This window comes from Gambusia affinis, linkage group LG15, assembly GCF_019740435.1.
Source record: "Gambusia affinis linkage group LG15, SWU_Gaff_1.0, whole genome shotgun sequence".
Taxonomy (NCBI): Eukaryota; Metazoa; Chordata; class Actinopteri; order Cyprinodontiformes; family Poeciliidae; genus Gambusia; species Gambusia affinis.
This window is the reverse complement of record NC_057882.1, coordinates 20,720,615-20,734,683: the sequence shown is the minus strand read 5'-3', so window position 1 is coordinate 20,734,683 and position 14,069 is coordinate 20,720,615. Positions and strand designations below refer to the sequence as shown.

The 14,069-nt window shown below is 36.4% G+C and overlaps 1 protein-coding gene across 2 annotated transcripts; it reads left to right on the top strand.

Annotated features, from left to right (window-relative positions):
• The first annotated feature begins 395 nt into the window (after positions 1-395).
• ufm1 (ubiquitin-fold modifier 1) lies at positions 396-9,813 on the top strand. Of its 2 annotated transcripts, none has more exons than XM_044140001.1 (6): positions 396-550; positions 653-709; positions 1,993-2,050; positions 3,833-3,872; positions 4,634-4,666; positions 6,589-9,152. In XM_044140001.1, coding segments are annotated over exons 1-6 (297 nt in total). In that variant the 5' UTR covers positions 396-548; the 3' UTR covers positions 6,696-9,152. The 2 variants fall into 2 exon arrangements, with proteins under 2 accessions (XP_043995936.1, XP_043995937.1); XM_044140002.1 differs by lacking the exon at positions 6,589-9,152 and adding an exon at positions 9,172-9,813 and having other exon boundaries at positions 402-550.
• The last annotated feature ends 4,256 nt before the right edge of the window (positions 9,814-14,069 follow it).

Below are 14,069 nucleotides of genomic sequence, written 5' to 3'. Positions count from 1 at the left end.
AAAATATCTGGGATTAATATTGCATTTTCAGTTGTGTTATAGAAGTGGTGTTTAAATGAGCACTAAAGGGTAAAAAATTAACATAAATGTTTCATGATTATATGAAGGTGTGCAACATTTCCAAGGGTATTTTTACATTTGACTTGCAGTCTGAGGTTCTGATCTGCAATTATTATTATTATTTTTTTCAGCAACACAAACTAACATGGTGATATTTTCTCCCAAACTAAGAGATCGGAAAAAATAGAAACATGAAGTTCAGCACGTAATAAATGTCTGCGCACTGTTGTTACTTTTTACGGTAAAAGTTAGTAGTCTGCTGTAAATGCCTGTACGTTAGGGGGAGGAGAAAAATACCTTTAAATTTGAGTACACTTTAAGTGTTTTTCAGTAAAATATTATAATGGCAGAAACATGTTTTTACCTTGGTGACTCCAGAAAACAACGCTGAATATGTTTCAGCATCAAAATGATGACGTGTACGTACGGGTCCTTCTGACTTCCGGGTCTGGATAAATAGACTGCAAAGGAGCCGCCTCACCTAAAAGATGTGAGTGTAATCTCTTTTTTGTTTGATGTTTTCAGAGAACAGAGATTGTTGTCAGTGTCCTGTCCGTATATTTAATACCGCTCTATTCATTCTCCTTATTAGGTCCAAAGTAACGTTTAAAATCACGCTGACGTCGGACCCCCGGCTGCCATACAAAGTGTGAGTTCTCTGACAGCTCAGCACTCACAGCTGTGGTTTATTGTGATTTCTCCCCCCCAGCCTCTTTGCTCTAAATAATTTTGAGTTACAGTTTGCAGTGGAAGTAATACTATCTTGTCAATAGGCTAGTTTACGAAGCAGCGTGATAGCTGTTGAGTACAGCCATCAAAAAAAGAAACACTTCTGCGAAAGTTATACCAGGAGTAGTCCCTTTTTTTAGTTTGCTCCAAGCGTTGGATTTTAATTTTAATTTTTTGTAATCCTTTGACTTGACTAATAGTGCGAGTAGTTTTCTGAACGTTTGTCAAAAAGGTTCTACAGACTTATTGGTATTTTACGAAAACTGTTGTTAGGCTTTATATTTAATAATCCTAAATTTAAGCTTTGACTCTTCGATACCTTTGGATTTGTACACCTTTTTCTTAATTTGGAAGCATAGCAGTGAGGTTTGTTTGGTCTTTAATTTTTAGCGCAAATAAGAAGCTATAAACCACATAATAGATGTGGTCAATAAGACCCAGATGTAGGTGAATTGCTTAAATACATTTTAACATCACGTTTTATATTAAATCAGTTTTAAAAAAAATCCTAAGTGTTTAGTTTAACTTACTGAAACTTATATTGACCCTGCTCTAATCTAGACACAAATGTGCTTGGATGTTGTGGCTAAATATATTTTATCGTTAATAAAATAAGGCCAGGGAGGAAAATTAAAGTGCAAGTGGGCACCAGCCACTTGAAAATTGTATAAGCATTTTCTTCTCCCATACAGGTTTGTGTAATACATATTTTTTAGTTTACAGGAAAATTGTTGGTTATAGTGATGCTAAAAACTTTAACTACTGTAACCAACCATTGTGTCACTCCTTTTGAAAGTTGGAAGGTTTCTGTCAATTGGTTGAGACCAGAAATGTAACTCTACATTAGTTTTCAGTTCCTCCTCTACTCGGACGTTTAAAAATGCTAATGTGTTGGATTTGCGTATTGGTTCAGGATAACTTGTGTAATCTGTAAGCGTTGTTTGGCATGACGCAAACATTATAAATAATTAATAGCCTTCCTCTCCCTAATGCAACTAAACCCCAAACTGTGTCCAACATGACGTCTGCTCTCTTTATATTATCTCACTTGGCTGTCTCAATTTAACTCAAACAAACTTTAAAATGTCTGTGTGTTTGTTCTGCTGTATCCTTGGGAGTTTTCTGACAGCTGTTATTTTTGTATAAAACCATCAAAGTTCTGTTTTGATATTTTTTTCTTTTCCTTTGGTTTATTTCTTTCAGATTAAGTGTCCCCGAAAGCACACCTTTCACAGCGGTTTTAAAGTTTGCAGCTGAAGAGGTAAGCTTGCATTTTGTCTAAAATATTTGCTCACCAGCAGGGTTCTGAAATTTAAAAAAAAAAGTCTCTTAAATCTTTGGATCTTTAGCAAACGATGCATTATTATAAAATAATCTTAAAATGTTTGAGTTTAAACACAAACATTTTGGACGCCTGCCTTTGCCTTCTTGTATTTGGGTGATGGCAACCGTGTCCAAAATGATATACCTGGAATATTTTAACATGACAAAAATTAGGGTCTAAAACCATGGGTACCCAGGCCAGTCCTACAGCTACTAACATTTAACTTGTCATTGCGTCCCTCCTCTCAATCAAATAAATGACTCGTTGCTAGGCAATGACTAGCAAATTAGTCATCATTGCTAGTCATGATGAGAAAATCCTGGAAAGCCCACCTTTCCTGATTGAATTTATTTGATTCAGATGTTTCAGAGCAAAAATCCATCTAATAATTGCACGAAAGTTTCTCTAGATGACTTCATTTGGCAGCACTTGGTATAAGGAGAGTGTTGTCATTTTGCTGTTTTTTTGGAAGAACAGACAGCAGGAGGGGGAATCTAGTTGACATAGTCCTGCATACCTGAAAACAAATAATCAAATAAACATTTAATGATGTTGATGTTGTTGGAAACCGTTTTGAAAAGATTAACCATTAAGTACTTAGTAGGTGACGGAATGATGGATTTGTTTATCTTGAGTCAGCTTTAAGCAATCCAGATCTTGGAAAAAAGAAATCACTTATATTCTTCCATGTTGTGTTTGTATAAACCGACAAGAGTCCTAAAACCCAGAGAGAGATTAAGCTACAAGTGTTTTTACTGACTGTTTTTCCAGGGTGCTGGCAGGGTGTTAATTTAGTTCAGTTATGAACCAGCATACTGATGGAGATTTGTTTTTGCCATGGATGTTTTCTTTACACCACAACACACAGCCCCAGAGAGGGACAGTGATGGGACAAAATAAATTTGTTTTAAATGAAATTGTTTTCATCATTTTTATTCTGTCAAAGGCTGTTCCCAGAATTTGTCTCACAATTTCAGTTGTGCTCATTTAGATGTTGTGTCTCGTGGTAAAACCCTTCCTGAAATATTGATTTAGACAGATATGAGATCACAAAAATGGTTTTAGATTTGACGTTTTCATTTATGGTGACTCTAGCACACTCAAACAAAGACTAAATAGCTGATCTTGACCCTACCTGTATTTCACATTTACTCTCCTTTATATTACCTGACAGTTGCACAGTGGACAGTTTTTAGCCAACCTTATCTTTCTGGTGCCAGACTGCTCCTTCCCACCTCCCCTCTGCAAATCCCTCCAGCTCTCATCCTCTTTCCGCTGAGCAATGAAGTATGGCCTTTAGTGTGACCAGGCTGGCCGATTTTTCTCCCATAAATCAAGCCCGGCTTCTTTTTTCCTCTCGGCTTCTCACACCAAGTGTGTTAGTGCAATTTTTGTCTTTGACAAGTACAAGGAATTTCTGAAAACACATTTTCTTTTTGCATGTTTCACAAACTTTGCTTGTCGGGACATTGCAACAGCATGTTTTTTCCCAAAGTGTTCCTGACTGAGAGTCTCAGTTCGTAGAGGTTTTTCTTTTTTCCCAAATATGTGTTTTTGTTTGCATTAAGTCTTTAGGTCAAGTAATCTAATTTTGTGCACATTTAAAATTGCTTAGCAATTACAATTTTCTGCTGCTGACACATTGAAAAAGACTTCTGTTCAGAATTTCACTGCTGAGAATGGTGTGATTACATGAATCTTTTTTTTCCCTTTTTACAGTTCAAAGTGCCATCAGCAACCAGTGCCATTATAACAAATGGTAAGGCCATAGGGAAAAAAAGTCTTTCACCCTATTTTACATGCATCTGAGCCTGTTTAGTACACAGTCCTGAACTCTTAATATGATCCCCATAAAATAAATTGTTACTATGTACATAGAAAATCAAAATAATTGTCACAGATTATATTCATATAATTGATCAATATGTTTCAACAGCATTAGGAATCATTAGAAAATTAGGTCAGAAAGCTTAATCTTTAGTTGATTATTTTTTCCATCTGTGAAAATCTCTGTTGATCCATATCTATTTAATTTAAACTTTTTGAAAATTCCAAGTCCTACTGAACAGGGTCACCCTGTTTGTAGATTTTCAGTGAATCACCATGCTTTTTTAGAGGGCAATGTTTGAATTCAAAACAGAAAATGTATCTGTAGGATATGTCGTCCTCTATATTTAATTGAAACCAAAATTGGGTGGGAAATGTTTATTGCTGGTATATTTTGTAGAGAATAATTGGATGCAGCCATAATTAGGATTTTCTCATCAGAAATCTAAATGACAATATGAAATTGGTGCATTTCTGGCTATTTTGTCTTTCCAAATAGTAATAAGATAAAATTTGCATTTAAATGGCTTCAATATGACTGATGTATCAAGCATCAGATTTGCTTTGATCAGAATGGATGTTTTGGTCTTTATTAGTCAAGATAGAATTGCCTGTTGGTGACTCACTTTGCCATTCTGTTGCAGCTTATTTGCATGACAACTGTCATTGCTCACATTATGTGTTTCTTTCCAGATGGAATAGGAATCAACCCTGCCCAGACTGCAGGTGAGCTATGATGATGTTTTTCCGCTTTTGTTTTCTCCGCTCATTAAAACAAATAGCCCATTTACATATTTGTTTTTATCCCGTTAACAAAAATCCTATTTGGAAATTTGAGCTTTTCTTGTTGTTTATGGAAGCCCCATCAGCTCTGGGGGTTTCTTTTAATATTTTTTCCAATTCCTAATGATGGTTAGTAAGTTTTTTGAGGTTTGTTTTTCACGACTTCAATTAAGATTTGGAAAAAAAAACTTGGAATACACTTGGTATGGTCACAAAAAGAAACAAAAAAATAAAATGCTTATCAAAAGTTTCCATTGTTAATTAGTCTGAAATCCCTCCAAGCTAGTTTTATAGAAAGCTTTATTCCAGTGATATTCTCACTGTTGCTGCTTTTATGTTTTTCTTATGTTGAGTAGGAAAAAAAAACAATTAACCAAATTTCTGTTTTCATGTTTTTGACTAAAAATACAAAGCTTGTATTTTAGTTGAAAATGCTGTATTTGACAATGAAAATCTTTTTTTTTTTTTTTTCCTTTTAGCTTTTCTTTGTTATAACTAGTTTTTCAAATTCATATCTGGGTAAATAAATAAAATTTGCTTTTGTAAAATCATAAAGAAAACAAAACTGTGATCTCAGTTTGAGATGCATCACAAAGGATGTTTTTTATTTATTTATTTTTGTATTACTGATCTGAGTAATTTGAAACTGAAATAGAAGCTACCCACGTTGACAAGTGTTGCAATTAGATTTGAGTTCTTTAACAGTTCCTGGCAAAGCTATGCACATCATATTTAACAGTTAAAATGACTCTTTTCTCATGTTATGACCACAAACTTTAATATATTTAATTGTAATTGCATGTTATGATTAATATTAAGTAGTGCATAATTTGAAACGGTGGGAAATGTATGCATAGTTCCTCTTTTTTCTTTTTTTTGTGTCCTTTTTTGGGATCAGGGGGGTTGTTGGGCGCCTACAGTGGAATCCCAGGATGACTTTTTATCATGTATTTCTTTTTTTGTTCTCCTCTGTTTCCTCTTGAAACAGAGGAGAACCTTCTAATGTTGTGGGCTATAGTTATACTTGCTGCTGATAAGTACTGTGCAGATCCATTTTAAAATACTCTAGTGTCACCAAAGTGTTGTTGACAAGTTTCTGCCTGTGAGTCACACAAAACATGCATCGTTGTTTGCCTTTCAGGATCATTGAGTACACACACAGTCAGAATGTATTCATTCAGTCCCACTCTGATATTTGCTTACATCTCACTGCTTTGCACCAAACTCTGTCAGAGAATATTTCTAAAGGCAAAAATGTTGAAAGTCAAATCCAAGAATCAAAGTTCATAAAGACACAAGTAAAAAATCTGTTATATGTATGCTGCCTTGCTGCTCTGAAGGTGACATATTCCTCCCAGAGATCCATCAATACAGTGGGAGACCTCAGTCGTTCATCTAACAGCTTTACAGATAGTGGCTTATTCCAGACTCAATATGTCTTCCACTGAAAATATGGTTCATCACGAAAAGGTTGCATTAGACTCCTCTTTTGAAACAGCAGCAAGTAGCTAATTTCACACCCCAAACCATTTAAAAAGTCTAATAAAAGTGATGCGTATTACCTCAGAATTCAGTAAAATAAGCTTAAGCCTTTTAAATTATGCATGCTTAAAAGATAAGACCTTTATGTGAGCGTTACTTGCAGTTCTTGCTCTAAAAAGTAGGATGTTATGTACAGTGACTCATAAGTATAAAGAAAAGGCACACCTACTCAGAATTTAAATGTAACTTACATTGATGCCTCTCTGCAAGAGGAGTGGAGGTAACAAGTCAGTTTGGGTTAAAGTCACTCCAGCTTCTTATGTTATTGTTATCCCCAACTGAATCATGTGATCTATATCTCAGCCTCTTTGGTGTTTCCCCAGAGGTTCAACTTTCTCTTTATTCAAGTCATCAACCTCATCAAACAGTAGTTACAGATGACTGGGTTTTCTGCATAATACAGCGTGAGATAATGCCTGCTTCAACCTGAGGCAAAGTGGAGTCTGTTCTGATAGGAACAAAAAAATAGAGGTATGTTGTGTTGGACTTTCACAACAGCTTTTTTTTATCTACACTACTCTGCTTTGTGTGCGGCCAAAAATAGCCTCTGTTCAGACACCTTTGTCACATTGACTTTTTTCTCCCACTGCAGCCGCTTTTCTTCACGTTCACACAACTGAGTACACAGCTGAAATTGATCGAATGTAATTTTAGTCTTGGGTTTCTCACACACTTCTCTCATATCAGCCTGGCATAGCGGCATTAGGCTGCTTCTCTGAGGCGTAACAAAAGGTCTCAGAGCAATAGGCCTGGACCAAGTGGGTACTCTGACCAGGCTAAATCTCTGCATTTCCACTGTTTCAACGAGGCTGTTAATAAATTAAATTGTGCCAATTGTAGTTTTAATATTGTAAAATAAAAAACAATGAAAACAACAGAAATCAATGTTGCAATTTGTGGTGTACAGTGCTTGGTGAAATCATTCAAACTTGTTCATATTTCAGCAATTTACAATAAACTTTAATGCATTTTAATTGGATTTTATGTGAAGACCAACAGAGTGTAGTTCAAGATAGGAAAGTAAAGGGAAATTTATGCACAGGGATTTTTTTAAAATGTACACTAATCTAATTTTGAAGTGAGGCATTTATATTTACCCAGCTTCCATCTTTAATGTGATATCTCTTGATAATACCCAGTTCAAACAAATGCCTTCAGAACTTCCTAAGTAAATAGACTCCATGTGTGTAATTTAGTTTCAGTATAAATCCAGCTGTTCTGTGAAGGCATCAGTGTTTGTTCACTAATGTTCTTTTAAAAGAACAGCATGTTCTTTTAAGAGAACATTTTTGCTTCTTGCTCACTGATGTTCTTTTAGAAGAACGAGATGTCCTTTTTGAATGCACATTAGTGAACAAACAGCACTGTAGAGGCTAAGGAACACATCAGAGAGGTTGGGATAATGTTGTGGAAAAGTTTAGGCAGGAGGCTCATGATGACAGCTGCAGGGATCCACAAGGCAGGTGGGAAACTGTCGATCTGACCTTTATAAAAGACAGAGAAGAAGAAAGCTCCCTACATGTGGAGAATCCAGCAAACATGTGGCAGAAGGGGCTCTGGTCAGATGAGACCAACATTTGAATTACCATGTTTAGCCTAGCATCTCTGCAATGACTCAGATGTCTTACGTCTAACACTCGGTTTATTTGTTTAGTGGTGCTTTTCTCCTAGATGAGGTACTCAAATGAGCTAATGTAGCCACCAACTAAACTTTTCTTAACATGGAAATTATTCCTGAGCTACTCCTTCTGTGTTTTGTATGTGTGGTCTGTTTTAAAGCCCCAGTTGTTGCTGCCAGATGCCTGCTCATTCTGAGTCAGGTTCAGCTGCAAGATTCTTCCAGTTGGAAGGACGTTCTCCTCATTCCTGTTGCCACATATATGTCCTGTATTAGGAACAGCTGCAGAGTTAAATACCCAGTGTTCATACAGATTTTGTTGAAAATAATTCTCTTCACCTATTTGAGTAGCAAACTGAACTCTATGGATTGTCTCATAACAAGGATCCAGTTGGATTTTTTATAGCTGACTTTCAATCTGTTTTTGTGATTGGATTAAATTGGGTGCTTACTTATGTGTGAATTCAATTTCATGTCTTTTAACATAACATTTGTTGTAAGTCAATGTTTCACTTCATCTGAAATGAAGTGAAACCTTGTGGTGACAGCATTATGCAGGGGGCTGCTTTTTTTGTCAGCAAGGCCAAAGAAGTTGTGGTAATTCTGAAAAAAAAACAAAAAAGCCTGAGAGTTGACTGGAGGTTTACCTTCAAGTAGGATAGCAACTAAACAGACGTGGAGTTGTAATAGAATAGTTTAGGCTGAAGCATATCTATGTGTCGAAATGATCCATTGATCATCCAGACCTAAGTTAAGTTGTGAATTTCTTTCAAAAGGTCTTCCCCTCCAATAAAGTCTGACTGAGCGTGAGCTATTTTGCATAGATTAATGAGCTAAAATCTTGTTCTTTAACTGTGCATACCCCAAAAGATTAACAGTGAATGTTGTCTCCTAAAAACCACTGACTGAATGGAGAATAAATGCTTGTGTACATCATTCAATTTTATTCAAAAAATGTTTCCACTTCACAAAAATGAGCTCTATTTTATCACATAAAACTGAATTATGAATACTTTTTACAGGCTCTGTGTGTTATTATGTTGAAACTTTTGAATCCAACTAAAATGTCTAAACCCAACTTGTATATATCTTTGTATACAAACCCATAATTCTCAAGTAGTTTGGTTTTTGTGCTTAATATTTCGGTATTAAATCGTATCCCAAGAGAGAGAGAGTTTAAAAAAATGCTTGCTGCTGGTGAGTGGGTTTGTTTCTGTTAGCTTCAGTGAATGTAAAAAGACCTTTTTCATCCCCAACATGAACTGTGATCCTCTGTCCTCTGTTGCAGGGAACGTGTTTCTAAAGCATGGCTCGGAGCTTCGCATCATTCCCAGAGACAGAGTGGGAGGACAAGGAGACTGACTTATGCAGCATTTCCCTGTCAGACCACAGAAACACACAATCCAGGAAACACCACAGCATATTTCATATTTATTTTTTGAGCCCACACAACTGACAGTGACTCAGATGAGAATATGCTTATTTAAAGTTACTGGTGACACACAAGAGTTGAGATGTTATCAAGCAGGAGCTAAGGTTTGGAGTAACGACTAGAGAAATTACCTGAAATGCTGAGTAATAATTCTGAGCAAAGCAGATTTAGAGTAACTTTTGTATTATTTTACATGTCCAGCAAACAATCAATACATAAACGGAACATCTTCTTTTATTGTTTAGTTTAACCTGCATTGTAAATATGGCAGCATAACAAGTGATTTATTTTTGTTTGTTTTTTAAATAAATGTAATCAGATTATTTTAGTGAATCTTGTTACTTTGCTGATGAAGATAATTAGACTGCTCACGTTATTTCTTTCTGTCAAGCTCCTATTACTACAACTTGCATTACTGATGTGTTTTGAACTTGTGCTGTGGATCCGGTGGGAACATCTTATGAGCAAATAAAACTATAAAATTGAATTCTGCAAACACATAGCTCTCTGCTGCCCTCTTCCTCCTCAGTTTTAACCATCAGGCTGTGTTTAGGCTGGTTGTTGAATTTAAAGGAAATGCATTCTGGATCTTCACACATTAAATGGAGATAATTACTGACGGCCCACCAGGATTATTTTAATATGCAAAGTTAAGTTGGATTTATTATGATTTGATCAGGCGGTGCTGAGGAAATAGGATTTGCATTTAAAAAGCTGTGATTAGTATGCAGACACCATGAAATGGTATCACTATCCATAACATTTTTCACTAAATGCATGAAGACATTAAATGCATCAAAGTTTATGTAGTAATAAAAAAACAGAATAACCCTTTCAAATTGCTGCACTATGAAAAAAGCTGTTGATGATCTCTGCATGAAACCCTCATTTTCTACACCTGATTTATCCTGCTCTTAATCACCCAGATTTCCCAGTGCGCCCAGGGCGGCTTTTCTGTCCGTCACAAGCATGCGTCTAAATAATAGGTTTTTCAATAATATGCTATTCTTTAGCCCATTAAAATTGGAAAGACACACCAAGTTAAAAGCAAGCTGCAGAAAACAGTACAGAAAATTCAATGTTGACTTTCTCTATAGCCATTAGGATGCAGACCCAGATGAGAGGGAGGAGCAGGAGGGCCATTGCAAATGGATTTTCTAATTTATTTTAATCAAAGTCACTGCAGGGCAAATTCATCAGAAATCTACTTATGAAATGGCAAAAAGCCACAGTGTGTCTCGGGTGCAGCAGATGTTATCCATTTCAGGGATACTGTTTTGGAGCCGAAAATTGACTTCTTGTTACAGACTCCTTAGTACTCCAGATATCTGCAAAATAGGCTTTTATTTTTGTCTAACGCATACACTGGCGTGGCTGGATGGGTTGACAAAAAGGATGTAATCTGTCTGAAAATACCAAACAGGACAGGCCACTGACATGTGGATCAGGGCAGGATGGATTGATTGCAATGATTTAGAAAATAAAGTCCACTTTCCATCAAATGGCTCTTTCCACAGATCTTTTTGTGCTCTTTTCTTTGTTCTTTTTTGTCCCCACTCCTTTATAAATGTCAGCATGCACTCTTGAGAGTGCACTTTGGCCTCTCAATATAGAAAGCCAATTTTAAATGAGATCTGAAGATATTTCTTGACCTCTATAATCAAATCTCTGCTTTAGCCACAGGTCAGTGAGTCAGAAAAAGATCAGTTAGTGGAAACAGACTTCTTCTGGCATCACTGGTGACTAATTTGCTGTTCACTCTCACAGAAATGATGTAATATTGTAAAATAATAAATGAGTGAAGGTTTTTGCATGCAGCCAGCCAGCTCTTATCATTCATCTTGTAATAAAAAGCGCTGAGTTTTCTCTCATCAGAGCTTTTAATATTCCTATTGACCTTATTCTGCCCTCTTCTGTCATAAATTCAGTATAGGAGCAGTAGGAATACAATGCAAGGGATCAGTGAAGGCTCTAGAACTTTCTTTTCACAAAACAATAAAAGTTTATTAACTTTTCTTTAGAGATTGTGGTTGTCTACAGCTTGTTTTTTATTTTCAGTTTTAAGTGTGGTTTACAGCATTTATTGTATTCTCACCTGGGAAAGCTCAATTAACTCAGTGAATATTAATAGAATCTGCTTTCTTCAACTTCTAAGATGATCTCTTTGATACCCTTGCTTCACAGGAGACAATCTTATTGTCTGAGTTTTACAGAGGATGGGAAAAAGTACCGGTACATCTTATTGCTTGATCAAAAATGGCAGCTTCCCATATGGACAAGCTGAGTGCCTTCTGGTGAAAAGATTTATTAACAGGGGAGACAAGGACTGAGTTTTATGGCTGCAGAAACTAGAATGCATAGCAGAGTCCATGTATGGTCTTCAAACTGCAGAACCCTGTATAGAATAAACTTATCTTCATACGTTTATTATGAGGTGTGTGAGTTCCTTTTTGGCAGAAGGAAAAGCCTTCAACTTCACATCAAAACAGAAAGCCAATAACAAAACTAAGAGTTTTGTTATTGGTTTGACAGAAAAATTATGCCAAACCCACATAAAAATGATGCCAAACCCACCCCTTATTTTATAATGGAGTATGTTTCTGGAATGTCCTTCCCAAAAGCCACTCCAGAATTTTTATTTTTTATTTTTTATTTTTTTACAAAATAGGTCCATGGCAAACAAGCAACCAATTTAAATGAAGTCTATCAATTCTACCAAGAAATTTGGCAAAAATATCAGTCAGTGTTGTGCCAGAAACTTGATGATGGATGAATAAAACTGTGATTTCTCTTTAACAATCACTTAAAAATAAATAATTAAAAGCCAAAAAATTATGACTTTAACGCTAATTGTATGTAATAAAAGGTCCTAGATATGTGATTAATTGCTTTAAGCATATTTGGGTTTTTTTTGTCAATGCTTCTAAAATAGGATTTGCCTGACATGTAAATTAATGTACTTTGTGGAGTCTAATCAAATGCATTCTGAGAGAGAGAACTATGTTTAGGCTGTTCCAGCTCTCAGACCATGAAGGATGCCTAACCTGCTCTCAGAGCTGGCTGATAGCAGAACTTAAAAGCTGTTTCTGACTGATTTTCTTTCAGGGACAAATTCAGCAGTCCAGTTCTGGCTACTTGAGTCCTGATCCCCATTTTTCTTCTTTTCCTCATACAATATCAAAAGCACTACCATGCTGTATTTTTTTCTGTCTTTCCTCTTCGAGTTGCATGTTTTAACTCAATCTGTTAAATCAGGCCTGCAGGAAAACCCATCTAGTCTCTTCCTGTTTTTGCATCCTTTTGCACCAACTTTGAGTGCATGTGAATTAAGGTTTGTGGGGATATTTTTAAATCAAGAGGAGTGTGCATTTTAAGGACAACCAGCTTCCGACTCAGTTGATGTGTACGGTTAAAAAATAATAAAACAAAAAACACGAAAGAGCAAAGCTTCACCTGATTTACTTTTCACAGCAGTAGCTTGTTTAGGCTCAGTAACAGCATGCTGTGAGAGTGTGACTTTGTAGTGTGGAGATGTCATTTAGAACTCCACAAATACTCCAGTGGAGATGAAGCCCTCACAGTGACACTGACACTTAATGAATCCTCTGTTCATCATCTTACTCTCACTGAAAAAAACACTACCCTAACAGGGTGATATGCGGCGAGTCTTTTGGCAGTTTCCTAAAGTTGGTGCCGATCTCATGGGATTGCTTTTCTATCATCACAGAAGAAGCATCGGCCTGCTGAGTGCAATATTAACCGACCAAAACAGCCAAGGACAACCCGAACAATCCTGCTGGGTAAATAAGTTTGGGGAAGGCTTGTTCCCTTCTCTTGAGGGTGTTGTTTTCAAAATATATAAAAACAAAATATGCCAAGCGTGTGAATTTTTTTAGGCTTTAATGCATTTTCTCTCTGTACACTGCATGCAGATCCATCAAATCTACAACTTAATCAAAACTTTGTTCTAAACTAATTTTATCAGGATTTATTAAGACTGTGAGCAATGTGCCTACAAAAGAGTTCATGCAGTGGACGTAGGGTTTGATTTTCCATCCATCCATCCATCCATTTTCTTACACCCTTGTCCTTAATGGGGTCAGGGGGGTTGCTGGTGCCTATCCCCAGCTAATGTTCTGGGCGAGAGGCGGGGTACACCCTGGACAGGTCGCCAGTCTGTCGCAGGGGTTTGATTTTACACTACTTAAAATTTTTTTCCATTTCATCATATGATAACAATCTTGAAAGTGTTATGATAAAACTTAGACTGGCTTATCTTTATAGTTACGCTGCCATAGAACAAACTGACTCCTTTTTCTAACTTTCTTCTTCTACTACTCTTCACTTTACATTATTTGCTGTTATTTCAACTGTTAATTTTTTGTTTTCTCTGTTGTTTTTTTCTCCATAGAAGATAGCTAATGGGCTGGAGTTGTATTTCGGAATAAAGGTGTGAAGTGATTTAAAGTAGGGTTAGATCATAAACAATATCCCACGCTGAAAACCCCTCACAGAACTTTGTTCCGTCCATCATCTCAAAATGAGAAGGGTATGGCACAAATGCAAATCTACCAGGACATGACTGTCCACTTAAACTGACCGCTAGAGTGAGCAAAGCATTAATCAGATATGCAGCCAAGAGATCTGTGGAGACTCTGGTGGAACTGCCAGGATCTGCAGCTCAGGTGAAACAATCTGTCAATATGGCCACTCTTAATACTTCTCAAATCTAGCATTAGAAAAGAGTGGTACAA

Excerpts from the sequence above, each read along its gene's own strand:
- ufm1 (XM_044140001.1), top strand. Across the intron at positions 2,051-3,832 it reads TAAAGTTTGCAGCTGAAGAG|TTCAAAGTGCCATCAGCAAC; the intron begins GTAAGCTTGCAT and ends CCCTTTTTACAG. Across the intron at positions 4,667-6,588 it reads CAACCCTGCCCAGACTGCAG|AGGTTCAACTTTCTCTTTAT; the intron begins GTGAGCTATGAT and ends GTGTTTCCCCAG.